At 39.4% G+C, this 13,486-nt stretch overlaps 1 protein-coding gene across 1 annotated transcript in view; it reads right to left on the bottom strand.

Annotated features, from left to right (window-relative positions):
• Positions 1-13,486, bottom strand: part of LOC124774928 (chromodomain-helicase-DNA-binding protein 7) — a 326,638-nt gene that overhangs the window by 234,731 nt on the left and 78,421 nt on the right. The window contains exon 8 of the mRNA XM_047249608.1: positions 12,619-12,736. Coding sequence (XP_047105564.1) covers positions 12,619-12,736 — 118 coding nt within the window. The remainder of the gene's footprint in view (positions 1-12,618; positions 12,737-13,486) is intronic.

Genomic DNA, 13,486 nt, shown 5'->3' with positions numbered 1-13,486 from the left:
AAAAACATATGTTTTTCATGTTAGATGCATTGCTGCCACCTACTGCCAGGTACTCCATATCCGTGATGCCATTAGACATTGTGAGAGAGCAGAATGGGACGGACTTCGAACGTGGTCAGGTCACTGGGTGTCACATTTATTGTATATCTGTACACGATATTTGCACACTCTTAAACATCCCTAGGTCCACTGTTGCCAATGTGATAGTGAAGTGGAAATGTGAAGGTACATGTAGCACAAAATCGTACAGGCCGACCTCTTCTGTTGGCTGACAAGAGACTGCTGACAGTTTAAGAGGGTCATAATTTGTAATAGGGAGACATCTATCAAGACCATCGCACAGGAATTCCAAACTGCATCACAATCCACTGCAAGTACTCTGACAGTTAGGCGGGAGGTGGGAAAACTTTGATTTCATGGTCGAGCGGCTGCTCATAAGCCACATATAACACCGGTAAATGCCAAATGACACCTAGTGTGGTGTAAGGAGTGTAAAAATTGGATGACTGAACAGTGGCAAAATGTTGTGTGGTTAACGAATCACAGTACACAATGTGGCGATCCATTGGCAGGGTGTGGGTATGGCGAACGCCCACAATGTGGGGATCCATCGGCAGGGTGTGGGTATGGCGGATGCCCCATGAACATCATCTACCACCGTGTGTAGCGCCAACAGTAAAATTCAGAGGCAGTGGTGTTCTGGTGTGTTCATGTTTTACATGGACGGGTCTTTCACACCTTGTTGTTTTGCGTGGCACTATCACAGCACAGGCCTACATTGATGTTTTAAGCATCTTCTTGCTTCCCACTGTTTAAGAGCAATTCGGGGATGGTGATTGTATCTTTCAACAAGATCGAGCACCTGTTCATAATGCACGGCCAGTGGTGGAGTGATTACACAACAACAATAACATCCCTGTAATGGACTGGCCTGCACAGAGTCCTGACGTGAATCCTATAGAACACCTTTGGGATGTTTTGGAATGCCAAATTCATGCCAGGCCTCACTGACCGACATCGATACCTCTCCTCAGTGCAGCACTCAGCGAAGGATGGGCTGCTATTCCCCAAGAAACCTTCCAGCACCTGACTGAACGTAGCCTGTGAAAGTGGAAGCTGTCATTGAGGCTGTCATTCCAGCATTACCGATGGAGGGTGCCATGGACTTTCAAGTCATTTTCAACCAGGTGTTCAGATATTTTTGATCACATAGTGTATCATACTAATTATTGCATTCAAGAAGACAGGAACAAGCACTGGCCCACATTCTTGTGGAATCTTTTGAATGTAACACAATTGATGAGTAATTAACGAATTTTCCAAAACCAATAAAACTTTTAATTCTCGGAAAAACTAACTTTCATTTATATTGTATGTAAAACATATGAAGCTTAATTAAAGAAACAACAATTCTGAAGGGAACACAACATTTCAAATTCTGTTAATCCAGTCACAACAAATGACGAATTGTGGTTACATGAAGTTGCTGTGGAATTTCTATCACATCATTAACTCTGCTAGCAAATGCATGCCTCGATGTATGAATGCATGGAATTCACTTTCTAGCTAATAACGGGCTCTAAAATGTATTCTAAAACAAAGCACAAACCGTGTTTGTTAAGTTGTAGCTGAACTTAGGAAACAAAGGGAAAAGCAAACACATGCAACATCAACCTCAGAGTAGTGTGTTTACATTTTGCAGCGTGCACTGCAGCTGTAGCGGTTATAAGCTAAATACTGACAAACTTATTTGTGCTCTGTAATACAGTTATTAAATTTAATAGATTTCAGCGGTGTTGCATGCCGTTTGTGGCGAAATAACGACTTACTAAACATTGGTAATCATTCGCTCGCTGTGTTTTATAGAGTTTTCAGTGTGTTGAAGTCGTTTAGTAAATTTCGTGCTTTAGTTTTCAACTGACGTTTATTATTCTTTCTAGTGAAATAATTCAGTAAAATTTTCATTCAGTGTTTTAACTTCGCTTAGTGTTACAGTGGTCGTTTTAATTTTTTGGTTTTAACTAATAATTATGTGAAGTTTTGCTGGTATTGGTATCGGCTGTGTTGTTGTAGTATTAATACAAGTAGCTGCTTTCTTAGTAGGCAGAGAATTTCGAGATCATTATTGTTAGTTCTTAAATAGTTCTACTGGTGTAACTGAACTTTGGTAACGTAGATGTATAGTTTTTTTCAGTAACTGTAAAATTTTATCATGAGTGAAAAGTGTGGGCTCTGTCGTAGGTTTGTGAGTAGTGGATTACGGTGTGGGATTTGTTCAAAGTTTTTTCATCAGGGGGAATGCAGTGGGGAAGCCAGTGGTCATTTTAGGGAGATCCTCTCCTGGGAATGTAGAATCTGTAGTAGAAACAAGTTAGAGGAGCAGGAGCATAAGATCTGTGCCCTTCAGGTGCAGTTACAATGCGCAAAGGAGGAACTAGATAGGTTGAGGAGGGTGAAGGGTGGTGGGGAATGGGAACTGGCAGTTGGCAAGAAGGTAGCCAGGAAGAGGAGGTATTCAGATAGTTTTACTTTGCATACATGCAATAGATACGACCAACTGTCAGAGTTTAGTGGAGAGGAGTCTCGTGTAGCCATAGATAACTTGCAGCAGTCCTCAGCAATTAGGAGGCCTAGGTTAGTTGCAAAGTTTAGCAGAAAGAAGTTTCTGCTGCTAGGTAGTTCCCACGGTAGAGGCGTGGGCCAATAGTTGCAGGAAGTGCTTGGTAGTGAGTACCAGGTCACCAGCATTGTGAAGCCTAGTGCAGGGTTGGCTCAGGTGACTGAAAGCATAGGGGAGTTATGTAAGAATCTTACGAAAGAGGATCAGGTAGCGATAGTGGGTGGAGCAGGGAACAGTCTCGATAGGGACGGGGAATATGATGTCAGTGGTGACTTGGTTAAGATAGCTACTCAAACTGGTGGCACTAATGTGCATTTCGTGCAACTGTTTCAGCGTCATGATCGGCCTCACCTTAATGCGGCTGTTAGGCGCGTTAATGTGGCGCTGGGGAGGGCACTGATGGCGAAGGGCATGGATCACATCTCAGTGGTGCCAGTTGGGTCTATCAGTAGATGGGGTTTCACTAGGCATGGCCTACACCTCAATAGGTATGGGAAGGGGAGGCTGGCTAAGCTTATAGGTGACAGTGTAGTGGGTGGTGGTGGTGGTATTGGTATCACTCACGGAAAAATTCCTGTAGTAGTTGGTGTTAGAGCTGCACCTTTTTTAGACTGAAGTCAGCTGATAGGTATACATGCTTAAAGGAAGTGCCTCTAACTAAGGGCTCACCACCAGAGGATGTAATGCTTCCACGTAGAGAAGGAATTAGCATATTTCATCAAAATATAAGAGGTATTAGAGATAAAGTTAGCGAACTGCTAATAGATGTTAACTCTGAAATTATTGGTATAACAGAGCACCAATTAAATAATTTGATAATTCAGAGGCTTCCTTTACCAGGCTACAGATTAGCTGGCTGTTTCTCGAGGAGTTCCTTGCGGGGTGGGGGAGTGGCTCTGTACGTAAAAAACAGTATTTCATTTGAGTCCATAGACGTATCACGACATTGCACTGAACAGATATTTGAAAGTCGTGCAGCATTAGTTGAATTTAGTGAAACTAAACTTCTAATTGCTGTTGTTTATAGGTCCCCTAACTCCGACTTCAGAGCATTTTTGCTTAAGCTAGAGAGGGTTCTTGATTCACTTTGTAGGAAGTACCAGAAAGTAGTTATATGTGGTGACTTCAATATTAATTTTGTACATGATTGTGTAAGAAAAAGGATGTTGGTAGATCTCCTAAATTCATATGATCTGATGCAAACTGTTTTTTCCAACCAAGGTGCAGGGGAACAGTAGCACACTCATAGACAATATTTTTATTCATTCTTCATTACTAGATGGGCATTCTGTTAGTAAAAGGGTGAATGGCCTTTCAGACCATGATGCACAAATTTTAACACTAAAAGGTTTTTGTACTTAAACCAATGTATTTAATTACAAACTAAGAAGAAAGTTAATCCAACAGTAATTGAGAGTTTTTCAAAACTTGTCAAGGAACAAGAGTGGCAAGATGTTTCTAGTGCCGATAATATAGATGATAAATACAATGCTTTCCGTAACACATTTCTCATGCTCTTTGAGAGTTGCTTTCCATTAGAACATTCTAAATGGGGTACTGGCAGTAATGGACAGCCCGGTTGGCTGACTAGTGGGATAAGGATATCATGTAGAACAAAGCGGGAATTATATCAAAATGTTAGAAGTAGTCACAATCAAGCTACAGTAGCCCATTACAAACAGTATTGTAAGGTGCTTAAAAATGTTATTAGCAGGGCAAAAAGTATGTGGTATGCAAATAGAATAGCTAATTCACAGGATAAAATTAAAGCCATATGGTCAGTTGTGAAGGAAATTTCTGGTCAGCAGCACAAGGTTGATTATATAAAGTCAGTTCGCAGTAATAATATTTCTGTTACTGATAAATCAGATATATGTACAGTATTTAACAACCATTTTCTGAGCATTGCTGGTGAATTAAATAAAAATTTAGTTTCTGCAGGAAATCATAAATTTCTTAGCAAATGCCTTTCCGAGATTGACATCTGAAATACTCCTCTGTGATACAGACAAGAGGGAGATTGAGTCAATAATTAAATCACTAAAGACTAAGGACTCTCATGGTTATGATGGAGTGTCGAGCAGAATATTAAAGTACTGTGCTGCACATGTTAGCCCTGTATTTAGCCATATTTGTAATTTTTCCTTTAGAAATGGTCAGTTTCCTGAGCGATTAAAGTACTCAGTAGTAAAGCCGCTTTATAAAAAGGGAGAAAGGGATAATGTAGATAATTTTAGACCTATTTCTATGCCATCAGTGTTTGCAAAAGTAATTGAAAAGGCTGTGTATGTAAGGTTAATTGATCATTTTATATCACACGATTTGCTATCAAATGTACAGTTCGGCTTTAGAAGTCGTTTGACAACTGAAAATGCTATATTCTCTTTTCTCTGTGAGTTACTGGATGGGCTAAACAAAAAGTTTCGAATGCTTGGCGTATTTTTTGATTTAACAAAGGCATTTAACTGTGTTGATCTCTCAATATTGCTCCAGAAGTTGGACCATCACGGAATAAGGGGAGTAGCTCACAATTGGTTCACCTCATACTTTAGCAACAGGCAGCAAAAGGTCATTATTCACAATGTTGATAACGGCTGTGATGTGGGATCTGAGTGGGGTACTGTCAAGTGGGGGGTGCCCGAGGGATCAGTGTTGGGGCCGCTCCTGTTCCTTATTTATATAAATGATATGCCCTCTAGTATTATGGGTAACTCTAAAATATTTCTGTTTGCTGATGACACTAGCTTGGTAGTAAAGGATGTTGTGTGCAACATTGATTCGGTTTCAAGTAGTGCAGTACATGACCTCAGTTCATGGCTTGTAGAAAATAAACTAACGTTAAATCACAGTAAGACTCAGTTTTTACAGTTTCTAACATACAATTCAACAAAACCTGACTTTTAATCTCAAAGAACGGGCATATGATTAGTGAAACTGAACAGTTCAAATTCCTAGGTGTTCAGATAGATAGTAAGCTGTCATGGAAAGCCCACGTTCAGGATCTTGTTCAAAGACTTAATACTGCCATTTTCACTATTCGAACGGTATCGAAAGTGAGTGATACTTCGACACGTAAATTAGTCTACTTTGCTTATTTTCATTCACTTATGTCGTATGGTATTATGTTTTGGGGTAACTCTTCCCATTCTAGAAGGATATTTTTGACTCAGAAACAGGTGGTTCGGGCAATAAGTGGTGAGAGTTCACGAACCTCTTGTCGACCTCTGCTCACGAGTCTGGGTATTTTGACATTGACCTCTCAATATGTATATTCATTATTGTCGTTTCTTGTTACCAATATTAGTTTATTTCCAACAATAAGCAGCTTTCACTCAGTTAATACTCGGCAGAAATCAAACCTCCATTTGGATCGGACTTCCTTAACTCTTGTGCAAAAAGGTGTGCAGTATACCGCTGCATCCATTTTCAATAAGCTGCCACTCAAATTCAAAAATCTTAGCAGTAATCCACGCGCTTTCAAATTGAAACTGAAGGGTTTCCTCATGGGTCACTCCTTCTATTCTGTCGAGGAGTTCCTTGGAAAATTAAGCTGATTCTCATTGTATAGCTGATAGCGTATGCTTAAACTTATGGACTGATTTTCTTGCAGGTTCATGAACATTTATTTTTATCTGTTATTACTTTTATGTTGTAAGTTCATGTACTGACACGTTCCATGACCTTGGAGATTTGCTCCTCAATTTGGTCCTACGGAACTTGACGCGTAAATAAAAAATAAATAAAAAATAACATCGCTCAGCAATTGCTAGAGAAGGCACAGCTAACTGAGTTCTCTGTTTGCAAATGAGCATCAGCAGGGACCAACCCTATGAGGCTTCAAATCAAAAACGTGAGCTTATTGACTAATGTACATGACCCAACTGGAAGAGAGTCAAAAATGTTTGTTTTGTGCTACTCAAGAGGGAAAAAATTGAAAGACTGTTTCTAGGTGTACAACACAAAGGTATCATACTAGCTGATATGCAAAAACAATCATACTACCTGGTACGTATTAAATCTCACAGCAACTAGTACATTATCTAAATATGATCCTTCTGTGTTAAGTTCAAATGAAGAACAGAATTTGTTTATTGTTTAGCATGTCGAACACGTTAGAGTGCCCTCTTCTGGAACACAGGGAGAGACAGTTCCCACACCAAAACCACCCAGTAAATTAATGACGAGGGCCATTGTGCCAGACTGCATGGATGTAGTTTTTAGACGGTTTTCCACATTCACTTAGGTAAATATTGAGATGGTTTCCACATGTCACCTCAGTCACACAATGCACAAACACTTTGAAGACAATGTCACATATGGCCAAGTAAAGTCAAGCAAGGGAGAATCCAGTATGGAAAGTCTGGCTCCAGCTGCCGGAGACTGGTTATGTGTCTGAGAGTTGGGTTTGCACGTGTGTGTATGGGGGGGGGGGGGGGGGGGGTGTCTATTTTCGACAAAGCCTTTTTGGCCAAAAACTCACTTTCCAACAGTCTTTTTGTTCTGTCTACCTATGACTCAGCATCTCTGCTGCATGGTCAATAGCAACTATGTTTTTCAATGTTATTACATTTGAGCAAGTACAGAAAAGACAGACAAAAGAGTAGGGTCGGTTCTCTATGAAATATAACATACCAGACCTGTCCCAACCCATCACTGGCCGCATACAGAGTGGAAGGAATGAAGAAAGGAAGGAAATATGTTGATTAAAACTTCTGAAACTGTAGGAGATTGCATGTAAGTTAAGGAATATAACTGGAGGTCACGTGTCACTGCCAAAGCTCATTAACTGAAGGAGCTACACAGGTGTGCTGGAGGATGGAATGTTACTGTGAGGTTGGACTGGGATCAGAAAAATAAAGGCAGAATAGCAGACAGGGGATAGCGAAGACGGTGCCAATGTTTCAGGTAATAGTAGGGAGAAAAGTATCCGTCAAACAGGTAGGTTTCCCATGCACTTGGCAGTCAAGTGAGGCATCAAGTTTTCTATACATTTCCACACGAAGTAAGGGCAGCACACTGTTCTTTTCAATTTCCACTGTGACTTGGGTATAGCATGCTGTTGACTGAGATGCTGGAAGTTAAGCAGTTCCTACTCACCAAGTGGCCGTATAACGAAGGTGGTGTGCATTCTGAAGTCGGCATTAAGCATGCAATGAAGATGACTTTAGCACTGGTTCTTCAAATGCCTACATAGATGTCTACTGCATCTAGCAAGAGTGCACAAACCATAACTATCTGTTCATCACTGTGCAAGCAGTAAATGGATCACTCTGATGAAGGTCACTTGCAACAGTGACCACATTAATTTAAGATGATGTTGATGTGGTCATATGCCCAGAAAGATTTGGTTGAAGGTGATGAGAACCATGGAAGCCTACACACACACACACACACACACACACACACACACACACACACACACCATAAAAGTTTTGTCTATGAACTAGACAACTGAATAATGATTAAAATTGGCCAAAATGGCCCACAACATAGTGCCTCTTCCAGAATATTTTGTGGTGCCATGCATACCTACCAATCCCTACTAAACAGTACTACTTTTTATTCCACATTACGCTTTTCGAATGTTTCTGTCTCTTTCACTTGGTAAAATATAGTGACGATTTGCTATATGATACTTCATTTCTATAGTACGTAAAATGGACAGATTTTAAAAATCTACTAACCAAACGGCAGCAGAAAACACACACACACACACACACGGTTTTACTTAGGCAAGCTTTCGGAGCCAGTGGCTCCGTCTTCCTACAGAAGGGCTGAAGGGGAAGGAAGAGGGGTGAAAGAAAAGGACTTGAGAGGTTTAGAAAAAGGGGCAGAGTGTGGAAAAATCACCCAGACCCCATGTCAGGGAAGACTAACTGGAGAGGATGAAAAGGAAACACTGATTGCTGGGGACTACATTGGACGAGATTTGAAAACCTGAGACTTTAAAGGTGAAAGACAGGGAAATATGCAAGACAGAGATTACTGTTAAAGCATCATGCAACAATTAATTAGAGTAGAGCATGTTCTGCAACAGGATATCGTGTGTTGCTGGTATACATCCTCTGCCTATGCCCATCGTGTGTTGCTGGTAATGCCCATTCTTCCTAACTGATAACTTGGTGGTAGTCATGCCAATGTAAAATGCTGAACAGTGTTTACATAACAGCTGGTATATGCTGTATCATTTCTCTTTGATAGTATATGTTTTGTGAGTTACGGGGCTTGTACAGGTGGTTGCAGAAGATTGCTTAGGGCATCTTGCAACAGGGATAGTCACAGGGGTAGAAACCAAAGGGTAAGGAGGTGGGTGCAGGAGCAGCACAGGATCTGACAAGGATATTGCAGAGATTGGGAGGGCAATTGTTTATATATTGTAGTTTCCCCTATACAAAAAAGGAGCAAGCAAGTAATATTAGTATCAACACCACTTCCAAAATGTCAGTCAGTCAACACCACTTCCAAAATGTCAGTCTAAATTCTGCAGCCATTTTCACAACCAACTTTTGTCCTTTACAATGCTTCAAAAGTTACAGCCATTAGCAATCACTATTTATCAATGAATCACATTCCCCTACTGCAAATTAAGGAAGGTCAAACTAACATTCCCTCAGCATAAAAGTTGGCGCGCACTATCAAATCTGACAAGTAGAGAAAATGATATCTGCCATGGGCTTGTTTAAAGAATTATCCTAGCTTTTCTCTTCAGTGATTTCAGAAAATGACCTGAAATCTAAATGGGGCTGAGATTTTAATGAGTTTCCTTTCAAATATGAGTCTTAATGGCTGTTTTCTTGGCATCCCAGTAGGGAATGTGCTTTATGGGACATTTATTGCCATTTGACTGCCACATACCAACAACACAAAATTGAGATATTAAGTTAAAATACGCTCCACAGATGAGGTATCCAAATAGGCAGGTACTGATGATTTTATCCTCATGCATCTTTCAGTTACATAATACTTTAATAATATATACAGTTGAACTATCTTTCCAGGGGTACAATACAGGACAAAAACTTGAGAAATGTCTTCAGAAGTTAATGTCCCTCTTTTGCATATCAAATGAAAGATGTTGGAAGTATGTCTCTACATTCATTTTCTTCAGTTATCTTATGCAGCTGGAGTTGTATCGCATATCAATGCGGTTAAAATATAACGAATTTTAGCCACTATGCTTTTCTATTCAGCACCAATTGAATAGTTTGTAAGGAAATATCTGAAAGCTATGGTTAAGACAACAAAACTTGTAGAGTTGGCAGCACAGATAATTAGACACTGATGTCAAATGACGATGGTAACATCTAGTACACCAAGTTTAATGGTCAGGTGAAAACGTTTAAGTTCTGACACAAAATGTCTCAAATGCATTTAAAAAAATCTCCCGATGTCTGTTATTACAAATTCAACACTAAACAGGATATTTGAGAGTATAGTGAAATAATTAATAATTTGAAGATAGTAAAGTATCTTGTAAGCTGTTTTGTTTATTTTAATGTGATTTACTTCAGATTCCACGAAAGCTGATCCGAATAGGATGGATTCTCTCTAGAAACAGTTACTGCATTAATTTGATTAAACTACTTAGTGGCATAAGAAACATAACTCTATAAATTCCAAAATTTGTTCTGCCATTATCTATATTAGCACTTCTACGTTGAAGAGCCAAAGAAACTGGTACACCTGCCTAATATCGTGTAGGGTCCCCGCGAGCACTGTGAGCAAGCAGTAGTGCCCTAACACAATGTGGCATGGACTCAACTAATGTCTGAAGTAGTGCTGGAGGGAACTGACACCATGAATCCTGCACGGCTGCCCATAAATCTGTTAGAGTATGAGGAGATGCAGATCTTTTCTGAACAGCATGTTGCAAGGCATCCCAGATACACTCAATAATGTTCTTGTCTGGGGAGCCTGGCAGCCAGCAGAAGTGTTTAAGCTCAGAAGAGTGTTCCTGGAGCCACTCTGTAGCAATTCTGGATTGCATTTCCCAGCTGCAATTGCCCAAGTCCGTCGGAATGCACAACGGATAGGACTGGATGGATGCAGGTGATCAGACAGCATGCTTACATATGACACCTGTCAAAGAGTCATACCTAGATGTATCAAGTGTCCCATATCACTCCAACTGCACATGCCCCACACCATTACAGAGCTTCCACCAGCTTGAACAGTGCCCTATGACATGTAGGGTCTATGGATTCATGATATTGTTCCCATACACGTACACATCCATTCGCTCAATACAATTTGGACCAAGACTCACCCCACCAAGCAACATGTTTCCAGTCATCAACAGTCAATGTTGTGTTGATGAGCTAGGCAAGGCGTAGAGCTTTATGCCATGCAGTCATCAAGGGTACACGAGTGGGCCATCGGCTCTGAAAGCCCTTATCGATGATGTTTCATTTAATGGTTTACACAATGACACTTTTTGATGGCCCAGTATTGAAATTTTCTGCAATTTTCGGAAGCTTTGCACTTCTTGTCACGTTGACAGATTCTTTTCAGTTCTCGTTGGTCCCAGTCTTGCAGGATATTTTCCCGGCCACAGCGATGTTAGAGATTTGATGTTTTTCTAGATTCCTGATATTCACAGTACACTTGGGAAATGGTCATACAGGAAAATCCCCACTTCATTGCTACCTCGGAAATGGTGTGTACCATCGTTCGTGTGCTGACTATAACACCACCTTCGAACTCACTTAAATCTTGATAACCTGCCACTGCAGCAGCAGTAACCAATCTACCAGACCAATCTGCCAGACACTTGTCTTATATAGGCATTACCGACTCCGTATTCTGCCTGTTTACGTATCTCTGTATTTGAATACACATGTCTATACCAGTTTCTTTTTTTTTTTTTTTTTTTTTTAATTATAACTTGTGTGTACAAACATGTATCTGGAATTTCTAAACTTTTTAGGTGTACTGGATTTTCTACTTTGAATATACACATCTTGGCATTGATAATGTTAAACCTGAATCCACACATGAAACTTCAGTTCAACAGTAATATATAAAAAACTGAAAAGGAGTTCTGGTATTCAAATATATATCCTAGTACCCAAACAAGTAATCCTTCTGTTTAAATTTCTTTTACACACCACATAAATCTAAAGATATACACAAAACACAGGAATAAAGCAAAATATAGGGTTCACTGTGGAGTACAGTGTGATACAAATTGAAACCTGGAGAAGTACGTAGTCCAACACTCACTCGCTGCAATCATATGTTCAAGATTGATTTGCTGATTTATCTGTAGGAAAATCCTTCATAACACAATATGCAATGATAATACAATGAAGGTGTAAACTGAACCCTCATCAAATATTTTGTTCTCATTACTTGCAGACTCGTCAATGGCTTGGTAAATCATTTGCTCCAGATTTTTCTCTCTTCACTGCACATTTTGAACACAAAATCAACACAATTGCACACAAAAGGCACAAAACAGAATTTGAAAATCAGCTAATGCCTGCGAAACAACAGATGATGACAATGGTTTCAAAGACAATAAAATTATCTAGTGATACCACTACTACCAACTAGCTAAAGCTACAAAGCCTGCACACCTGACATATTTGGAGTAGCCATAAATATACGTTTGACACTGCACAAAATCAGCGGAACTGGCATGACATCATATTATATTTCCTGCTCATTCTCATTTCCAACAAGCGGCATAGTATTATGGCAGCTACACACTAAATGTTAATACAATGGCCTCTCATTCAGAAGGAAAATTTACACATTCATTTTTGTTCATGCAGATTTAAGTTTTCCTGTGGCTGACCTACACTGATTAAATCATACCCTTATCAAAATTTGATCTTTGTGCTCCACTTCATACAACTTGCAGTCTACAGGGCATTAAACTTACTTACTTACTTACTTACTTACTTACTTCCTATATGTCTGTAGATACTGTCCAGACACTTTCAACAAACCCCCTTAACTGAGGAGTAATAACGAATTTGAACAGTGATACTCACATTTTTTGAACTTTCTGAATCATCGTCAGGTGATGGCGGAGGAGTCGCCAACATGTCTTCTGCATCAGATTCATCACCGCCAACTAATTTCTTTTTATTCTTCTTTGTGAACATCCCCCTGTTAAAAATGGAAAAGATTACTTTCATAAACTTGCAACATTTTAAAGTTGACTCAAATTTCAAAATGGCTAATTACAGTGTAGATGCAAGTTTTCCCCATAAACTGTTCAGAGCACAAGTGATGTAATGCAGGTTTATGCAGCTACCTACAAACCATATGCCACACTACAGAGTTTGTACACTGCACTGAAAGATATATGGAGGGAGACCATAGAATTATGCAACACTAAGATTGCAATTGCAAAATTATTAGTTCCATTTTTGGTGGTAGTAATTATTTTTTTACTTCTATTTTAATCTTATATTAAATATCAACACATACTGAATCAATTTTTAATACAAATAATGTTTTTTATCTCTAAATGCTACTTGCAGAAAAAGTGAAGGTTCACAGACGATACTTGTAAAGAACACCCATATCATAATTATCTATTAATGCATAATTAATGGTGATGTTATCAAATCAATTGTATCAGAAACCCTAATACTTCCTATTATTAGTTATACTTGCCAAATTATCAATACAGATATAATAGCTTCAGAGATGCTGAGTCACTGAACGGCACAGCGAAAAGACAGTTGGAAAGTTAGCTTCCAACCACCAAAGCCTTTGTCAAAAATAGTCTCCTTTCACATTGATACACTTTTCACAGTGATGTTCAATAGCTTTGATACTCTGTTTATAGGGCAAAATAGCTATCAAAATCTGTGAATAAATAGCCAGACTGTTACATTCCATCCTGGATTT

This window comes from Schistocerca piceifrons, chromosome 2 (assembly GCF_021461385.2).
Source record: "Schistocerca piceifrons isolate TAMUIC-IGC-003096 chromosome 2, iqSchPice1.1, whole genome shotgun sequence".
Classification (NCBI taxonomy): Eukaryota; Metazoa; Arthropoda; class Insecta; order Orthoptera; family Acrididae; genus Schistocerca; species Schistocerca piceifrons.
Note: the sequence above shows the minus strand (reverse complement) of the source record. Positions and strands in the feature narration are given on the sequence as shown.